Source organism: Silurus meridionalis, chromosome 10, assembly GCF_014805685.1.
Source record: "Silurus meridionalis isolate SWU-2019-XX chromosome 10, ASM1480568v1, whole genome shotgun sequence".
In the NCBI taxonomy this organism is placed as follows: Eukaryota; Metazoa; Chordata; class Actinopteri; order Siluriformes; family Siluridae; genus Silurus; species Silurus meridionalis.
In genome coordinates this window covers 11,647,115-11,663,483 of record NC_060893.1, presented here as the reverse complement: position 1 = coordinate 11,663,483, position 16,369 = coordinate 11,647,115, and the positions used below count along the sequence as shown (strand labels likewise).

The 16,369-nt window shown below is 37.0% G+C and overlaps 2 protein-coding genes across 12 annotated transcripts in view; one reads left to right on the top strand and one right to left on the bottom strand.

The window, feature by feature from the left end:
* ccdc33 (coiled-coil domain containing 33) overlaps window positions 1-947 on the bottom strand; it is a 50,317-nt gene extending 49,370 nt beyond the window's left edge. The window contains exon 1 of one of the 6 annotated variants that reach the window (XM_046859131.1): window positions 850-947. The gene's annotated coding sequence lies outside the window, so the exon portion shown is untranslated. The other 5 variants (XM_046859138.1, XM_046859134.1, XM_046859136.1 and 2 more) reach the window with 5 other exon arrangements.
* stra6 (signaling receptor and transporter of retinol STRA6) lies at window positions 112-15,952 on the top strand. 6 transcript variants are annotated; one of them, XM_046859123.1, is made up of 19 exons: window positions 145-205; window positions 2,623-2,700; window positions 4,506-4,589; window positions 5,307-5,373; window positions 5,974-6,056; window positions 6,207-6,340; window positions 6,817-6,983; window positions 7,497-7,622; window positions 8,203-8,273; window positions 10,245-10,321; window positions 10,400-10,461; window positions 10,560-10,722; window positions 11,328-11,403; window positions 11,678-11,811; window positions 12,022-12,139; window positions 12,341-12,442; window positions 12,664-12,827; window positions 13,599-13,736; window positions 15,067-15,952. In XM_046859123.1, exons 3-19 carry the CDS (start codon window positions 4,510-4,512, stop codon window positions 15,318-15,320), a joined length of 2,016 nt encoding a protein of 671 aa, XP_046715079.1. In that variant the 5' UTR covers window positions 145-205; window positions 2,623-2,700; window positions 4,506-4,509; the 3' UTR covers window positions 15,321-15,952. The 6 variants fall into 6 exon arrangements, with proteins under 6 accessions (XP_046715083.1, XP_046715082.1, XP_046715079.1 ...); XM_046859121.1 differs by having other exon boundaries at window positions 177-293; XM_046859125.1 differs by having other exon boundaries at window positions 177-293; window positions 4,187-4,589.
* The last annotated feature ends 417 nt before the right edge of the window (window positions 15,953-16,369 follow it).

The following is a 16,369-nucleotide window of genomic DNA, read 5'->3' as shown; positions in this document are numbered from 1 at the left end:
TAAGACATGAACACACATATGGTCAAAATATACCCGTGCAATTTCTTCCTCATTAAACCATAAAAAAAAAAACTTTTTCAGGTTCACTTCAAGGTCGAGACACTGCAAAATCAGGTGCAAAGTCCTATAAGATTGTATGCACTGCAGCACTTCACCTGCACAGGACAATTCTAAAGAGCATGGCGAGACCTGTGTAAACCTACAGGCAAGTTTATATCTTCAGTTTTGTTATTTAAAACAAACCTTTTCTGTGTGTAGGAGCAAACCAAATAAGCATCAAAATCTCCTAAAAGGTATGAGCATGCACTGCAACGTGTCCTGTACATAGCGTTTAGATATAAAATGAGATGATATGCTTTGTTAAGGTAAAAAAAAAGTGTCCATTTTTTACTACTTCATGCAATGAACAAAGTGAAAAAGGGGTATAGAAAACGTAGGGACACGCTATTTACACAATACCACTCCTCTCCACGCATTATAATGATTTACTAGCTGATAATGATTTGATGGAAAGCCCATATTTCCCTTTTTGTATTGAGGTTGCAGAATTAGCACGAGGACGACTTTGTGATATTGTGAATGCAGGGTTGCCAGATTGTAAATGCTTTCCAGGCTATTAAAAAATAAACAAAAAAACATTATCTAAAATAAATTACATGCGTTCTCTTACTCAGTGGTATTGTCTACTTGTGATACAAAGTGTGGAGCATCGATGAGATGAATTGCATTAGCAACGAGCTGAAAAGCATATTATCGGTAAAACAGTGTAGTGGCTGTTTTTAACTTATCATGCTACATCCACCATATGCAATCAAATTAATGTGTCAATCTAATTGCAATCCGGTATACCGTGTGATGGATAAGCCGCTGAGAAGGGAGCATTTCATTATACATTTACTAGGTGTGATTTCACATTAGGCAAAATGAAGCCACACTCGAAACAGAGCTAGCAGGGTTGCCAGATCTGCATAATTATTTACATTGTATTCAATTTCAACCCGCGCTTTTAACAATTGACATATTCACAATGCAGGTTTACGTAAAAGAAAATGACGTTCAAACTAACTAGTGATGATGCACTCCAATGTGCTTTCTTCCCCCCCCCATAACTAGCAATACCTAATTAACACCACTTCACCTGCTAATTCACTAATTTACACAACCACTGCCAAACACACTATATGGCAAGGACGTCTGACCATAGTGTTGCACTTTTTATTTTTATTTTAATAGTAATAGGATATTAAGATTTAAATTTCCCTTTTCTGCTACTATGCAGGCTAGCCAAATCTTCTTCAGCCTGACAATACCCCTGTGCACAAAGCAAGGTTTATGAAGACATTGTTTTGTCCAGGTTGGTGTGGAAAAATGTGAGTGGCCTCACAGAGCACTGACCTCAACCCCATCTGGAGACCTTTTGAGTGAATTTGAATGCTTCACTTCACTAATGATCTTGTGGTTGAACGGGCAAATCCTTATTTAATTCTTTTCTAAATTTAGTTAAAAGCTTTTTCTGGAGTGCCAAGGTTATTATAACAGCAATGTGTACATTGTGAAGGAATGCATTTACTGTTTGAAAAAAAAAATAAAGATTTAAGCTTAAAAATTAAGACAAAAACAAACCAAAAAAAAACAACACAGGAACAGGATTAAATGAAGCCCAGTTTCTCTGAAATGACAACCCTGGATATCTGTTTTAAAGGACAGTGTAGTGCTGGCCTGCTGAATAATACAAGCTGTATTGTTATGCTCTTCAAAAATTGCCAGGCACAGATGGTCACATCTTGGGTTTATGTAAATGTTTATTTAAAAGGACCTATCCCTGTATTTAAGAAATCAGCTGTTCCTTTATATATATATATATATATATATATATATATATATATATATATATATATATATATATATATATATATATATATATATATATATGATTTGAGCAAAATGTATGTAGTGACTCACTTTTCATTATATATGTATAGCTTCTATATGTGTACAGTCCAAATACTAAGTACTGTATAGTTGTCTACTATGGGTGTTCTGTTTTTATTGTTGTAAAGCTGTTTAGGAGAGGAGATTATAGTGTCACATGCGCTGTCAGTGACTAATGGCTGTTTTTCTCCCCCAACATTAAATATCTCAAGCTGTTATCAGCATAGCCAGGTTAACACCATCAAGAATACTTTTACTTTAAATGGCTGATGTTAGTGCTCCCAAGAGACCATGAATGATGATGGCGGATATGAGAACGTTCATCTTGTTCTATATCATTGCTGCTGTGCTTTAATTAAATTTGGTCATTCAATAGGTTTTCGCCAAACAGAGACCCCCTTCTCTAATGATTCGTGCCAGAGGAGGTCACATGAAAGCTGTGCACAGATTTAAAAGCCACAGTGATGCACAGTAACACACTAAAGTTTGTTTAATAGTGACATTTGTGTTACAATAGTGATTCAAACTGTAGCATGCAGATGGTAATTATTTTGTTTTTGCTAGATTTCATAATTAATACCTGTTGGAAACTTACTATAGAATAGCATGACTGTTTTTACTGGCCCCAAGGAACAGAGTGCCCCTTTTTGTGCTCTGATTTATGAAAGACATTTTCTGTTCACTTCCCAGACCAAACCCCAGCACCAGCTATTTCTCAGCCTGAACCAAACAAACTCTCTGGCCCAATTCCACCACCACCTTGGTGATGTAAGTCTTCAAAGCATTCTTTGTTCAGCACCCTCTGTTTGTCCAGCCTTTTTTTCTCACAGAAGGATGAAACTGATTTGTGAGGTTTTTAGTTCCCCTCAGGAGTTTAGCAATGGTTTTGAAATTTTCTTTAACTCTCTTTGACTGTAATCCCTGCATAATGAGAGCTCCAAACTAACCCTGACACTGTGACTCAGATTACAAAACTTCAGTGATGCCAACATATACACAACGACAGCTAGAAGAGAACTGAAAGGGAGGGAGACAGGCAACAGAGCTTTGTTATGTTTCCAACTCTCTGGACCAACACTGTTGTTTACTGTCAAATGCACAATATAGAATTTAGACAGAATCTTGGCATTATTTCTGTGTAACTGGTGATGAAATGCTGTGTGTGAGGTAGATGTAACCTTTTATCCCTCATCCTGTTTTTAGTCCCTTCTTGTTGCACTGCCCCTGTGCTGATGCTGGGTAATAAGAAGATTCATTTCTAATTTCAGATATAGTGGCTTGTGTATACCTATGTGAATTCAAAATTGTATAATACCAAACCTAAAAGCCTGATTACCTTTGTGGAGAAGACACTTCTGCTGCATGGCCAAATGCTAGTAAATTGTCTACATTAACTATCTTATAATTATTTATTTTACAATTAATCATGTTAAACAGATAAAGTGTTTTATATATGTGATTGTGTATAAATATTTTACTTCCATAACTACTATAGTGTAATCTTGGTTTATATGTGTGTGTATTTACTACTGAATGTAGGATATTTATATGGAATAAGTTGTTTTATTTAAAGTCAGAGGGACGAGTCTACAAATATCTTCATACCTTTATCCTGCACAACAATTGCAGGAATTTGTAAAACTATCTGCTACATCCCATGTCATTCTTATGATTCCTTTACATTTTTAAAGACACAAGTTTTACATTAACTCTTTGATATAGGTTGATAACTTTCAGCAGCTAAACATTATTTGTTAGTTAATAATTACTAACACAGCTTTTTTTTTTGTAAGAATGCAGACACAAGTTTCTATACAATACTGCCAGGTTTTTTTTAAGTGAGATACTAAGAAAGTGAGACAAATGGTTTAGTCCGTCCTGCATGTGTATGTAGTAACAGTAATACTATTGACCTTCTTGCTTGCTTTTGACTCATCATTAGGAAATTTCACAGTAAGGTCCACTCATAAATTTCCCTGTTATCTCAATGGAAAATGGAAATTAATGAATGTACCACACCTCTTCAGCCACAGCCGTCCCACACACCTCCATCTCAGTGTTTTATAACATTCCTTTGCTTCTGATACTCTTCATGCTGGCCGCTCAGACAGCCGCCCTCCCCTGGAAGGTCACCTAATCTCAGTGAGCCACAGGTGGCAGGATAGACTGGCTGCCCCTTATTTGCATGGTTGTTCGCTTTATTTTCATATTTTCGTTATTTTCTCTTCTATTATTTTCTTTTTTTTCTCTCCAGCCTTCCAATGTGGAGGTAATCTAAAGCTAAAAACAGATGCCTGCTTCCACTGTTTTTCACAGCTCTTTGGAGCAGGATTGGAGCACCTGAACAGAGAGAGAGAGAGAGAAAGAGAGGGAGAGAAAGTGGAGAAGGGATAGGCCACAGGGAACTTCAGAGTATCAAACTTTGAAAGGAGCATTTTTTTTTAACAGGAGAAAAGTGTTTTGTGTTTCCTAGAGGAAAAGGGAAGAGTGATAAAAAAAAGTCCATTCTGCCTGGAATTCCTGCATTTCTGTGATATACTGATACTGTAGCTCTGTTTTGGTCCTTAAAACAGAAAAATGAGTGCAGAACTTGTAAAAGAAGATTACTATGATTATCAAGATTTGTATGTTGCGGTGCCCACCAAGATTTCTGCGGAGTAAGTAGTTCTTTTTACATGCATATATCAGTGTTTTTCTTTTTGTTTTAATTTTTTTGTTTTACAAAAAATAAGACAGTTTTATTGTTGTGCATTTGTTAATACGTACATGGTTTCAGATAGACCATAATGTATCAAACTTACTGTATGTTCATATGAGTCCTAATGAAGAGGGGACATTCAACAGAAAACAGTATCTTTTTCTGTTTGACCTACTTCAGCCTTTATTACTATTATTTTACTGTGCTCTCAGTTACAGCAGTATACAAGATGACATGTTAAATCCTGTGGGAAATCGTAACCCACACTAAAAATATTCTGCCACTGCAGGTTGTATTTCAGTATTAAACCTATTACTTAACTTCCTGTCATCAGGACTACATTGTTTGATTTGAATTCGCAATAGGAGACTTCAAACAATAAATTATTTGTATCACTGTGTTGTATTGTATGTATGGTTGTATTTACAGGTTGTTAAACGTTTTAGTTGCACAAAACAGCTTTTGTGTTTCTTTTGTCATAATTTATTCTTTATTTATCTTAGTGATTTGGAAGTCTGAGTTATAAATAAATCTTGTCTATCAGTTAATTGAATAATTTAGGCTCAGAATGGTCAAGCAGTTAATGTTTAATACTTGAGAGGCAAGGGAGGTTTACTCCCCACTGTTCTGTGTAAGCAACTTGCAGTTTATTATTAAAATTCTGTGAAACTTCCAGAGTTATCCTACCATGTGACCCAACAGCTGACGAAAGTCTCTATCACATATGCATCATAGTCATATCCGTAAGTCTTATCTGAGATAAACTCTCTTATCCTTTACATTCACACTCCTACATAATGTTATTTTAATATATATATATTCTTTATGACTGTGTTTGATGTCTTTCATCTATAAAATAAACCTGTAAATGGAATCTGCTTATAATAGCATATTTTATTCTTGCAAGTATTTAGGTGGTTGCGTGGGTGGGCATATCATTGAAATGTTATCGCAAACATTGAAAGTGGTTATAAATTATGGTGCATAGATCCTGGATTTCCCACTGACTTTAGGTCACAGCCATCATTTCAGCATATTTAATGTTTACAAGTCTGATGGCCCATGTGGTAGGGTCAGGCCAACCCCCAGCATGCATTTGAGGCCCAGGATAGTCCCAAAGCTACAATAGGTCATAGCAGGTCACTGATCCCAGTCCACTGTTCAGTGAACTTGATTCATGGACGACAGGCCACATTTGGAAGATGAGGCTGTTTCCTTTCCTGAGGGTGTGTTATTTTAATTTGAAATTGGAAGCAATGGCACACTGGGATCAAAGTTGGGTTATGGGTGGATTTTGGCAAAGGGAGATTGTTCAAGGTATCCTCTTTTATCTATGTGTGAAGTATGTGGCCATGCTGATCCTGGTGGTGGTAGCAAGGAGGCAGAAATTTGTATTCAGTCGAAAAGGAGTCCCAGCCTTACTCAGGTGATTTTTTTACTTTACCACCTCTTCTTCTATTTCCTGATTATTTTACACTTCAATAAACAAACTGTAATTTACGTCTATTAATTAAGACTATTGGTACATTTTTTCGGTTTTGTATCTATGACTCACTACCTTTTCTCCTTTCTCAAGCCCTGTGAATTTTTTAGACCATACACAGCACAAAGCCTTGTCTGTGGCTGTGTTTGGCATCCTTTTCTGCAGGCTTGTTGGACTAGTTCTGTCCCCCAACCCATTGCCCTTCACCAAGGAGACACAAAACAAAGGTATGGGAATTCTTCTGTGCTGCGCAAAATAGCTGTCCGATGTTTTGAAATTAATACAGTATTATGTTTATGGGATTTGGAAACAGTCACAGTTCAAGTGAACATTCTGTTTATGTTTCAGACCACCAATGTATTTAGGAAATATAACTGTTAAAGATAGTTGAACCAGAGGCAAAGTGAGTCATTCCTACATAAGAACTATCAAATGAACTTATGCTTATTCACAAAAATGGCTCCTGTCCAAACCCAGACTCTATTCACCCAAGAGGATAAATTACCCCCTTACCTGACTCTTTGAACTATTGCATTGGTGCTCGTAGTTATGTTACTATACATATTCCTGAGTTTATTATCTGTGTTTCTAATATGGTTATCTAATAGTGTACTTGTATCATATATGACAAATGTACCAACATTTTTGTGAGAAACTTCCAAACTTATTTTGCTCACTTGATATTTATTATTGTTTCTCTCAGAGTATTGGCTGATCCTCGCTCTCTTCTACTACCCTGCTTTGTACTACCCCTTGTTGGCTTGTGGCACTCTCCATATCACGGTTGGCTATGTGCTGGGCAGCCTGCTGTCATGGACGCATTTTGGCATCCTCATCTGGCATAAAGTCGACTGCCCCAAAACACCACAGGTTGGTAATTTTAGTTTGTGGTGACATTGTTAATGGTTTGATGGATATTATTATATGATATCAGATGTTCTGACAAAACCTAGTGAATTTCACTGTAGCTAGAAATACATTATTCTGAGTTGTTCTGATATGTTTACAATCTTTTATTTTTGGTGAATCCGAATATTGTATTGAAAATTTTGGATCTTGCAGTTTAATAGACAGTATATAATTTATTTACACTTTTACCTTTTTTAGCGTCAGAGGAAACTAAATAAATAAATTAAAAAAATAATATTATAACTATGATTAAAAATAAATTAAAAGCTGTAAACAATATCTAAGGGGGATGATCATGTAAATCTACATCTTCTTTTCAGATTTATTGTTTTTGCAAGATTAAGTAAGATATGCAATTATCAAGGTTTTGATAAGCAATCTGCTTAATATAAATGAGATGTTCAAACTATTCTTGGACCAAGCTATGTAAAAGTAGGACATTTGTTTGTTATTTTTTCTACTTGTCCTTTGCAGATATACAAGTACCATTCCCTGTTGGGCAGCCTGCCAGAGATTGCCTGTTTGGCATTTCTCAGTTTCCAGTATCCTCTTCTCCTGTTCAAGGGCTTTAAAGGAACAGAGAACAGCAATCCCTTTGAGGTGAGTGTGTGCAGTGCCACTGATGTGTAAATGAACTAAGACTGAGTGTTATTGTGGGCTTAATAAACTTGTCATGCATATTTGAGGTCTAGAATTTGTCATGGGTGCATATAACTGTTTAGAGCAAATAAATGTGTAAGATCTGTGGCTCCATGCTGTCACTGCATGTGCAACAAAGTACGTAGACGTGAAGAAGTTTTTAAATTACAAATAATAAAGCTTAATTATCAAACACAATGCAAAGTGTAAAGCTGTGTGTAATCACCAGAATGTCATTCCATTGCTTAATCATAATAAGCAGCTTTCCTGGATTGAATTCTGGTCTGTGGCAGAATAGATTACACAGGCATTATGTTATTTTCCCACAGTGACGGAACAATGGTGCTCTTATATGGCTATACTCTGTAAAAAAAAATGTGGTAGAATGAACTTGAGGGCAAGCATCTTCTCTTAATCGGTTTTTAAATTAGAACTCATGACTATATTTAATAAATATGGATTACAATCAGCACGTTGTTAACAAATGCCATTTAACATGTTAAATTCATTGATTTCTGTTTACTTTAATTTTGTCTCACAGGACCTAAAGAGCAGTTACTACACAGACTATGTAAAGAACATCCTTAAAAAGAGGAAACCATCTAATGCCAGGTTAGATGTGGTCGGTGTGCAATATTTTCTCCTAACAGACTTTCTATATTCATCTATATTCAAATAAATTTTAATTAATTTTTTTACCCTTTTTTTTTTTTACAATGGGCATTGTCTTAAAGCAGCTTTACACAGATAAAGTGGTAATAAGGTAACATAAAAGAATGTGTACATTTATTGCCTATAAGCCTCAAAAGAGAACCTATACTCATCTGGGTAGCACCAAATGTCTATTAATTGTAGTTACATTGTTGAGGTGTGTAGTAATAGGTGAATAAATGCAAATTTATTCATGCAATCTGTGGTCCTGAGCCACTGTAGTAGACTGTTGATTTCCAAATCTAGTCTAATCCAAATCCAGTCCAAATCAGTTCCTTAAAATTCTTGAGTTGCTCAGCAGCTCCGTCAACAACGCTTTGGAATCATCTGTGTTATCCATCCAACGAAGAGGTCCAGATAGCCAAAGAAAATCCCCCCAAAAAACGACGCTCGCTTCTGTTTGTTCAGAAGCATGGAGACTATTGAGCCCGTGGACTCCTCCCAGCCATTTCTGTATGAGGAGCTCCTGGAGGTAGTCACTTGTGCTGTGTCCAAGATGGAATGTGTACAGACGAGAAGCAGAAGCAGCGTCCACCTAGTAAGCTGGACAAATGCTTTTTGCATCCCTCCATGCCAGGGTCTGCTCTATTTCCTCAATCTGCACAGTGAGGTGTCCAGATCCTGGAGCAGCCGATACTCGGCCGGCCTCTTTACCCCTAATATCTCCCAGGCTATCTCTCCCCGGATGCAGTTTTGTTCCTTTAAGGCCCCGTTTCTGCTCATCAAGCCCTTGCGATCCACTCCGGTGCTTCGATGGGGTGTGTCGAGCAGGCTCTGGTCTTGGAAAAAGAGATACTTACTCTCTTAAGGAAGGAGGCCATTGAGGTGGTCCGTCCTTTAGACAGAGTCCGGGTTCTACAGCCGGTACTTCATTGTTCCCAAGAAGGATTGGGGGGGGTTGCATCCTATTCTAGATCTGCGCTCCTTGAACCGCTCTTTACTGAGGCTCAGGTTCAAGATGCTTACTCTCAAGCAGGTCGTGTCTCAAATCAGGTCCAGGGATTGGTTTCTTATGATAGATATAAAGGACACCTACATATCCCTCCTCCCTTATCAATACTGGGTCTTTCCGTTTGTCCTTGTGCTCTCACCCCGCACACACTTAACAGAGTGTATGAATGCAGCTCTGACCCCGCTGAGACTCCAGGGCAACCACATTCTGAACTATATCGACGATTGGTTGATATTAGCTCAATCAGAGCTTTTGGTCGTCCGGCATTGAGATGTCATTTTCGCCTATATGAAGAAGCTGGGATTAGACTAAACGCCAAGAAGAGTACGCTTTCTCCAGTACAGAAAACCACCTTTTTAGGCATAGTCAATATGGAGGAAGTTTTACAGAGCAGAAATAAATCTGTTTGCGACTCAAGAGACTTCGCACTGTACCCTCTGGTTTTCCCCCACCCAACCCCTCTTGGGCTGGACGCCATGGTACAGACGTGGCCGAATATATATGTATATTCATGCTAATTATACAACAACCCAACTTAATGTAATGTATTCAGGATTGTTGAAATCCATTTCAAAGGAAGCACTGTACTTTTGAGTATAAAGATTGGTGTTTAATATAGGATGCATTCATATAAACACTTTAAAATGTGTCTTTCATTGTGGGTCTTTTAGCACTACTGATCAGTATTGACCACTTATAGTCACAAATGTGAAGTGTTAGTGCCAAGGGAATTACCAAAAAAAAAAAAAAAAAAAAAAGATTGACATTCATCAGTTAAACAAAGGTTTCCTCTGCAAGAATCCTGTAAAACACAGGATTAATAGAACATATATACTTAAAATATAATATTTTATATAACTGCTAGAAACGGATTGACTAAATAATTGTTATTGTTTTTATTTATGTTTCTTCTTTTTCAGTGCAAGCAGTTCTAATCCAAAGCTTTCTGAAAGATTTACTAATGCACTTAAATCTTACATCTACACCCCTAAAGATGGTAACTACCACTTTGTACGTACAATAGTGTAAGGTGGTAATGTATGCTTTATCATAATTTTGCAATTGTTTTTTCTAGTTTTTAGGTTCCCTTTGAAGTTAGTCATCTCTTTAGTTGTGGCATTAGTTGCTGTTTATCAGGTTTGTAGCTTTCTAATGCCCAAGTAAAGATATTTATATTGCATTCTGCAGGATTAGAACATGCCTAATTATAATTCTGTTTTCCCATGTTCTATCAGATGGCTCTCTTGCTGGTCATTGGAGTAGTGCCCACTCTCCAGATTGTCCGAAAAGGAGTGAACGAAGACATTGCATTTCTCCTGGCTGGTTTTAACATTATTCTTTCAGCCGACCGTAAAGAAGTGGTTAATATTGTAACATACTACATGTGGTGTATTGAGGGTGAGTTCATAATCATTTAGATCGAAATAAAAAATAATTTGCAAATTTATGCAAATGTTTGCATCCAGAATGCTTGATAAATCAGAACTGTCCTGTAAATGTTTTACCAGTCCTTCACTGCTGCATAATGTTTTCTTTTATTTGTAATATTTCATACATCTGAAAATGTTAACTCCACAGTGTAAATAAGAAGCCGTTTAGGATATTACTTTCATTGACTCAGAGGCTTCTGTGCTCAGAAAGACCGCAGTCTAATTATATTAAGTTCCCCGGCAACTACAAGAAATATTGCCAAAGACCTGCAATGGAAGCATTGCTAAGTGTATAGATCCACTGTCACTTTCCACTTTTTACACAAACCTGTCTAAATCTATACTATGTGCAAAAAAACTTGCATGAGTCTACATACACAAATTACTATTAGATAATAGTGATTGAGTCAGCAGAGCAGGCCGATGGACCATAGCATAGCTTACTTACTAATCAGCCAGCGATGAAAAGTGCTGTGTGTGTGTGTGTGTGTGTGTGTGTGTGTGTGTGTGTGTGTGTGTGTGTGTGTGTGTGTGTGTGTGTGTGTGTGTGTGTGTGTGTTTTTGTTATTTCAGTATGCTATGTCTCAGCAGTAACCCTTACCTGCTTGGTTAATCTGATCATGTTTATGCGGTCCATGGTCCTGCACAGGTAAGGGTAAAATGCACATAAAATTTCTCTTGGTCTGATTCTTTTATTTATACAACAAATTGTAGAAGATATTGCATTCTCAGTGATTATAATTACGGCCAATAAGAAAAGGCTTTATTTGACCCTAATTTGCAAACAACAAACTGAAAAAAAGCTGTCTTACAGCTTTACTGTCTTACAGCAATTTTCATTCAAATTGTTTCACACATACTCACTTTATTCCTTATACATGAGGACCCTTTTAATTCCCACAATTACACATTTGTGAATTTAGGTCCAATCTGAGGGGCCTATACAGAGGGGATATCTACAATGTGTATGACCGCCAAAGGAGCATAAGACCATCACGTCCTGCCCTGGTCTGCTGGATGGGATATACCAGCTACCAAGCTGCATTTATTTGTCTTGGTAGATGGTTCATCTTATAGCATTACTTTTTTTAATTTTCTCTGAATTATTCAGTAACTACAAAATTAGACATAAATGTATGTCTGGAACCATGCATGAATTTAATTTTCATCCAATAATATAAGCAAATTTGTGTGTGCATTTCTCAATTATGTGTTTGTTTTTGTGTCAAGTATAATAGAGTAAATCTCTGTGTCTGTTCACATCAAGGCATGGTCATTCAGACTCTGGTGTTCTTCATTTGCTTTCTTTTTGCTGTGTTCCTAATCATCATTCCCATCTTAAATGGAAAGAATCTTGCTCTCTTCCACATCATTGGTAGAATGTGGTGAGTACACTGACATTACAGCCGATGAGGATTATCAAACAGGGTACTTCTTAGTGACTTTGAGCTTTTAGTATCTTCTGCATCTTTATTGCACTATACAAGTGCACTACACAATCTCGCATCCTAATCCATAAACACCAGCACTTAAAGAAGTGCTGCTTAAAACAGATCCTCTCTTATGGCCTGTGTCTCTATTTCTAGGCCCTTCTGGTTGACGCTGTCATTGTGTGTGCTTATCCAGCACCTTACATCCAGGTTCTTTTTTATTAAAAAAGAAGCTGGAACACAAGACCTAACAAACAGGTAACATTATTGTTAACTGCCAGCTGTTAAGCAAGCATATGTCACTCCATACTCTGCCACCGCAATTTTTTTTTAAAAACACTAATTTTCTCTATAATTTTTATAATAATTTTTCTTTATGGGGAAAGAAACACTTATTGTTTAAGTGACTATAAAAAGTATTCATTAGTAGTCTGTTTAATTCTGGTTACCTAGATAAGTATTTTTGCTCATCTCTTTAGGGGGTTTCTGTTCCTCCTGACCTACCTGCTCTTTCCAGTCAATGTACTAGTTGGTGTGTTGTTGGGAATTTGGAGGTTGGTCATCACAGCTTTTTTTAACATTGTCCATTTGGGCCGCATGGACATCAGCCTCCTCAACCGCAACGTGGAAGCTTTTGACACAGGTACATCAGATTGCATTAGTAGTCTGGTTTAGTTATTGGCCAGCCTGCCATCCTTTAGTTTGTTTTTTTTTTCCACATATGAATTTACAAATTAAAAGAAAAATCAGTGGATATTATGCTGTGGGAGACATTATACTAGCATAATGTTTATGCCCTCAATCATTGTCCTGATGTGACTGTTACCAGGATGTCACAGTCTCTATTCACAGGGCACACAGGCTCCCTGAAAGATTTCATGAGCCTGGAAATAATGTACATCATATGCAATGGCCTTCATGCTGACCAGCTCTTAAACCATCAGAATACTTATTCTAATCACCTATAAATTTCCAATCAAATGTGTTACACTTGGCTCTTCACCACTATACACCAGTTGAGGGAATACCCTTTGAAATTGTAATTACTCCAGATACTTAAGAATTTCTAGAAACTTAAGAATCTATGCAAAGGAGCACTGATGCTTTCCTGGTACCTCATAGTGCAGCACTACCTTACTAATACACTGTATGTATGTTTTACATTTAATTTGTGAACCATCTGTATATTTGGCTCTTTAAATATATAAGATATAAAAATTGTATGACACTTCACCCCCTCCCAGACAGTGATTGCTATGCAATCTTTAAGTCTTACTTGAAACAAATGCCATGTGCAGTTGCATAGCAGACATTGACAGTGCAGATGGAATTGCCGCTAGACACAATAATATATGAGAGTCTGTAGATTACATTTTCAACAGTTCAACTTATGTGCCATTCCGTTGCTCTGCAGGGTATTGCTGCTATGCTCATTATTTAAAGATTGAGGTCAGTCAGTCTCACCCAGTCATGAAGGCCTTCTGTGGGTTGCTGCTACAGTCTCTAAGCCATGGCAACGGCACTGGGGATGCGGCACGTAATGCGGAGGAAGGTTGGTGATACAATTCCTATGTGTTTCTTTTTGTATATCCACCATGGCTCTATGCAGATAAATTACCTTATGTTGTTATCATTAGCAAAATGATAATTGAAATTATTGACACTGACGCTGTGGAATGATTTTTTTGTTTACTATGCATTGACTCAATGTAGTACACATCTAAAAAAAAATTTGATCACATCTTTTTTATAAACAAATGTTTTTTTATGAAATAGTCCACAGTTTTTGTGTTTTATATGGTATTGAAAAGATCTGTACGAGTAAAGCAGTGCGCTTATGTATTTGATTTCTCCTGGGCAATCCAGGCTGTATTTCCAGGCAGTTGGCCAGCTTTGTTTAAAACATAATTGATTCATCACACTGTCTTGCACGCAGCAGGCGAGCATATCTATCCTGATTAAATTTGTGAGTATAAATTGGGCCATAATGTACAATGTGTCTCTCTAGCCCTTATCGTTGCTCTCAATCACAGATGTGTTAGACCAAGCAAGCATCCAGCTCCTGCTGAACATGGCCTGATCCAGATGTACTAGACTTTTTGCTTTTACAGTTTTACATCCTTTTTATACAGTTTGCAGCAGGCTAGGTACCAATAGTCTTGATGTTTTTCTCCTGTATGGAAGTCAGTCACAGAAAGTGATATGTCAGCTGTTTGCATTTAGAGAAATTAACAAATTGTCAATAAAAGCAGATGGTGAGTGCACCATCTCTGAAAAATACAGCTCTGATTAATCTTTTCATCCCTCTTATAATTCTTATTCATTCCTACAAATTGCTTAGCATCTCAATTTGGAAATATTTATGGGATGCCTTTGTATTTAGAAACAGTCAATATTCCCTTAATTCCTGTTGAACACGGTTCTATTGTGTAGTAGAGATTGGCATTAGGTTGGTGGATTACACAGATGGACCATTCTAATTGACTGTTTCATATTAATGCAACCCAGAGGGCTTGCGTTTTCAGCATGGTAATGGCAGGCTCAATATGGCTCAACAGCGCTCAGAAGATTCCAATTATCGCTGCCTTTAGATGCAGTAGTGTGCAGATCATTCTCACCCACTATGTAGACGATATTAACATTTGAAGTACTGTTTACCCATTTCTCCCAAATGCATGTTTTCCTGTAAACACCCTTGCTAGACATCAGAGGGGGAAAATGGAGTAATGTCATTGAATGTTTATGTGCATTAATGTTTTTGTTTTTCATAAAATAAAAAGCCTGGGGGTTGCTGGTTTCTTTTCAAACCCCATCTGCATACGCACCTATTTGTCATGAAGACTATAGGTACACTAATGTTCGATGTTATCTGGCTGTTGCAGGAATTCAACTGGTTTCACAGGACAAGAAACAGAACAAGGTGCCCAGTGCTAAGCAAGCAAGGGGACACTGGCATCTCCTCTACACACTAGTTAATAATCCGTCCTTGGTGGGGTCAAGGAAGCATTTTCAGCGACAGAGCTCAGAGAGCTTCCTAAACGGGACCCTCAAACGGAGCTCTAAAGAAAGCAGCAAAAAGGAGGGTGGCACCACAGCAGCCAGCAAAGAAAGAGAGGGACCTGTATCTAAGGACTGAGACTGATATCACAAAAAAAAAAAAAAACAGACCGCACAATTTCTCTCTGCCTTTATTAAATTATATTGGTTAGTGGACAGATTAAAATAATACTAAATTTATATTATTGTTAGTGTCTGTGTAGAAGTAAATGTTGTCTTAAATAAATGACCTTAGTGCCTCAGGAAGAAGTATACACTATTTCCTCTTTTGACTTTTCTTTGATTGATGCACTGGTTCTTTTGTGATAAAATGTTTGTTCTCATTTGGTAGTTTCTGGTGCAGGACTATCAGAAACATTTACTCTCTTTTTACTGGTCTGAACACCTTGAACTACACTGGTACAGAAATAGTTGTGCAAAGTTATATTGGCTATTTATGTATAATTATATATTAGGATGTATAATTCTCTGAATGCTTTTGTGGCGGCAGCTTTGAGAAGTTAGATGTTGAGATGAGGAGTTTACATGATGAATAAATGGCAATATTATCTTTTTTCAGTTAATAAACTAAGTTTACGGTCATGCATATTTAGTTTAAGAAATGTCTTTTCATTTTCGGTGAAATATAATATGTTGACAATGTTTTGATTGGAACGATTTTGCGTAAAATAAAAGACGTAAGTAATTAAATAAATAAAATTCTAAAAGCGATGCTGTGGCGGACTCTGTGTTACAAAAAATAGACCTTACCCCATACAAGTGCATTATAAGAATGAGAACTAGTTCTACGCTTTATAAAAATGAAAATCCAACGCCATAATTACAGTTCTGACTGTTCTAAGGCGCACCAAATGGCGCACGGTATACTTTTACATTTTTACTTCATTTTTTTAAACAATATCTAGCTGGGTTTATTTTTTATTTAATTTTTTGTTTTTTATTTTTTTCTGTTTTTGTTTGTTTGTTTCTGGAGTAGATGTGATGTTCCGGGGTTCAAACTGAGCGCTTTACACTGTCGCTGCAGCAGGTTGCGGATCAGGACCACAGTTTGCGCACTGCAACCCTTTGCGCACTTCGTTCCTTTGTTCTTCCAAACGTTCCATGAGAACAAAACTACACCCAGATCCC

What these genes read in the sequence shown, in the direction of transcription:
- stra6 (XM_046859126.1), top strand. Translation starts at nt 4,510, where the DNA reads ATGAGTGCAGAACTTGTAAAAGAAGATTACTATGATTATCAAGATTTG. An exon ending in CTACATGTGGTGTATTGAGG is followed by an intron (nt 10,723 to 11,327) that starts GTGAGTTCATAA and finishes TTGTTATTTCAG; the next exon opens with TATGCTATGTCTCAGCAGTA. An exon ending in GGCACGTAATGCGGAGGAAG is followed by an intron (nt 13,737 to 15,066) that starts GTTGGTGATACA and finishes TGGCTGTTGCAG; the next exon opens with GAATTCAACTGGTTTCACAG.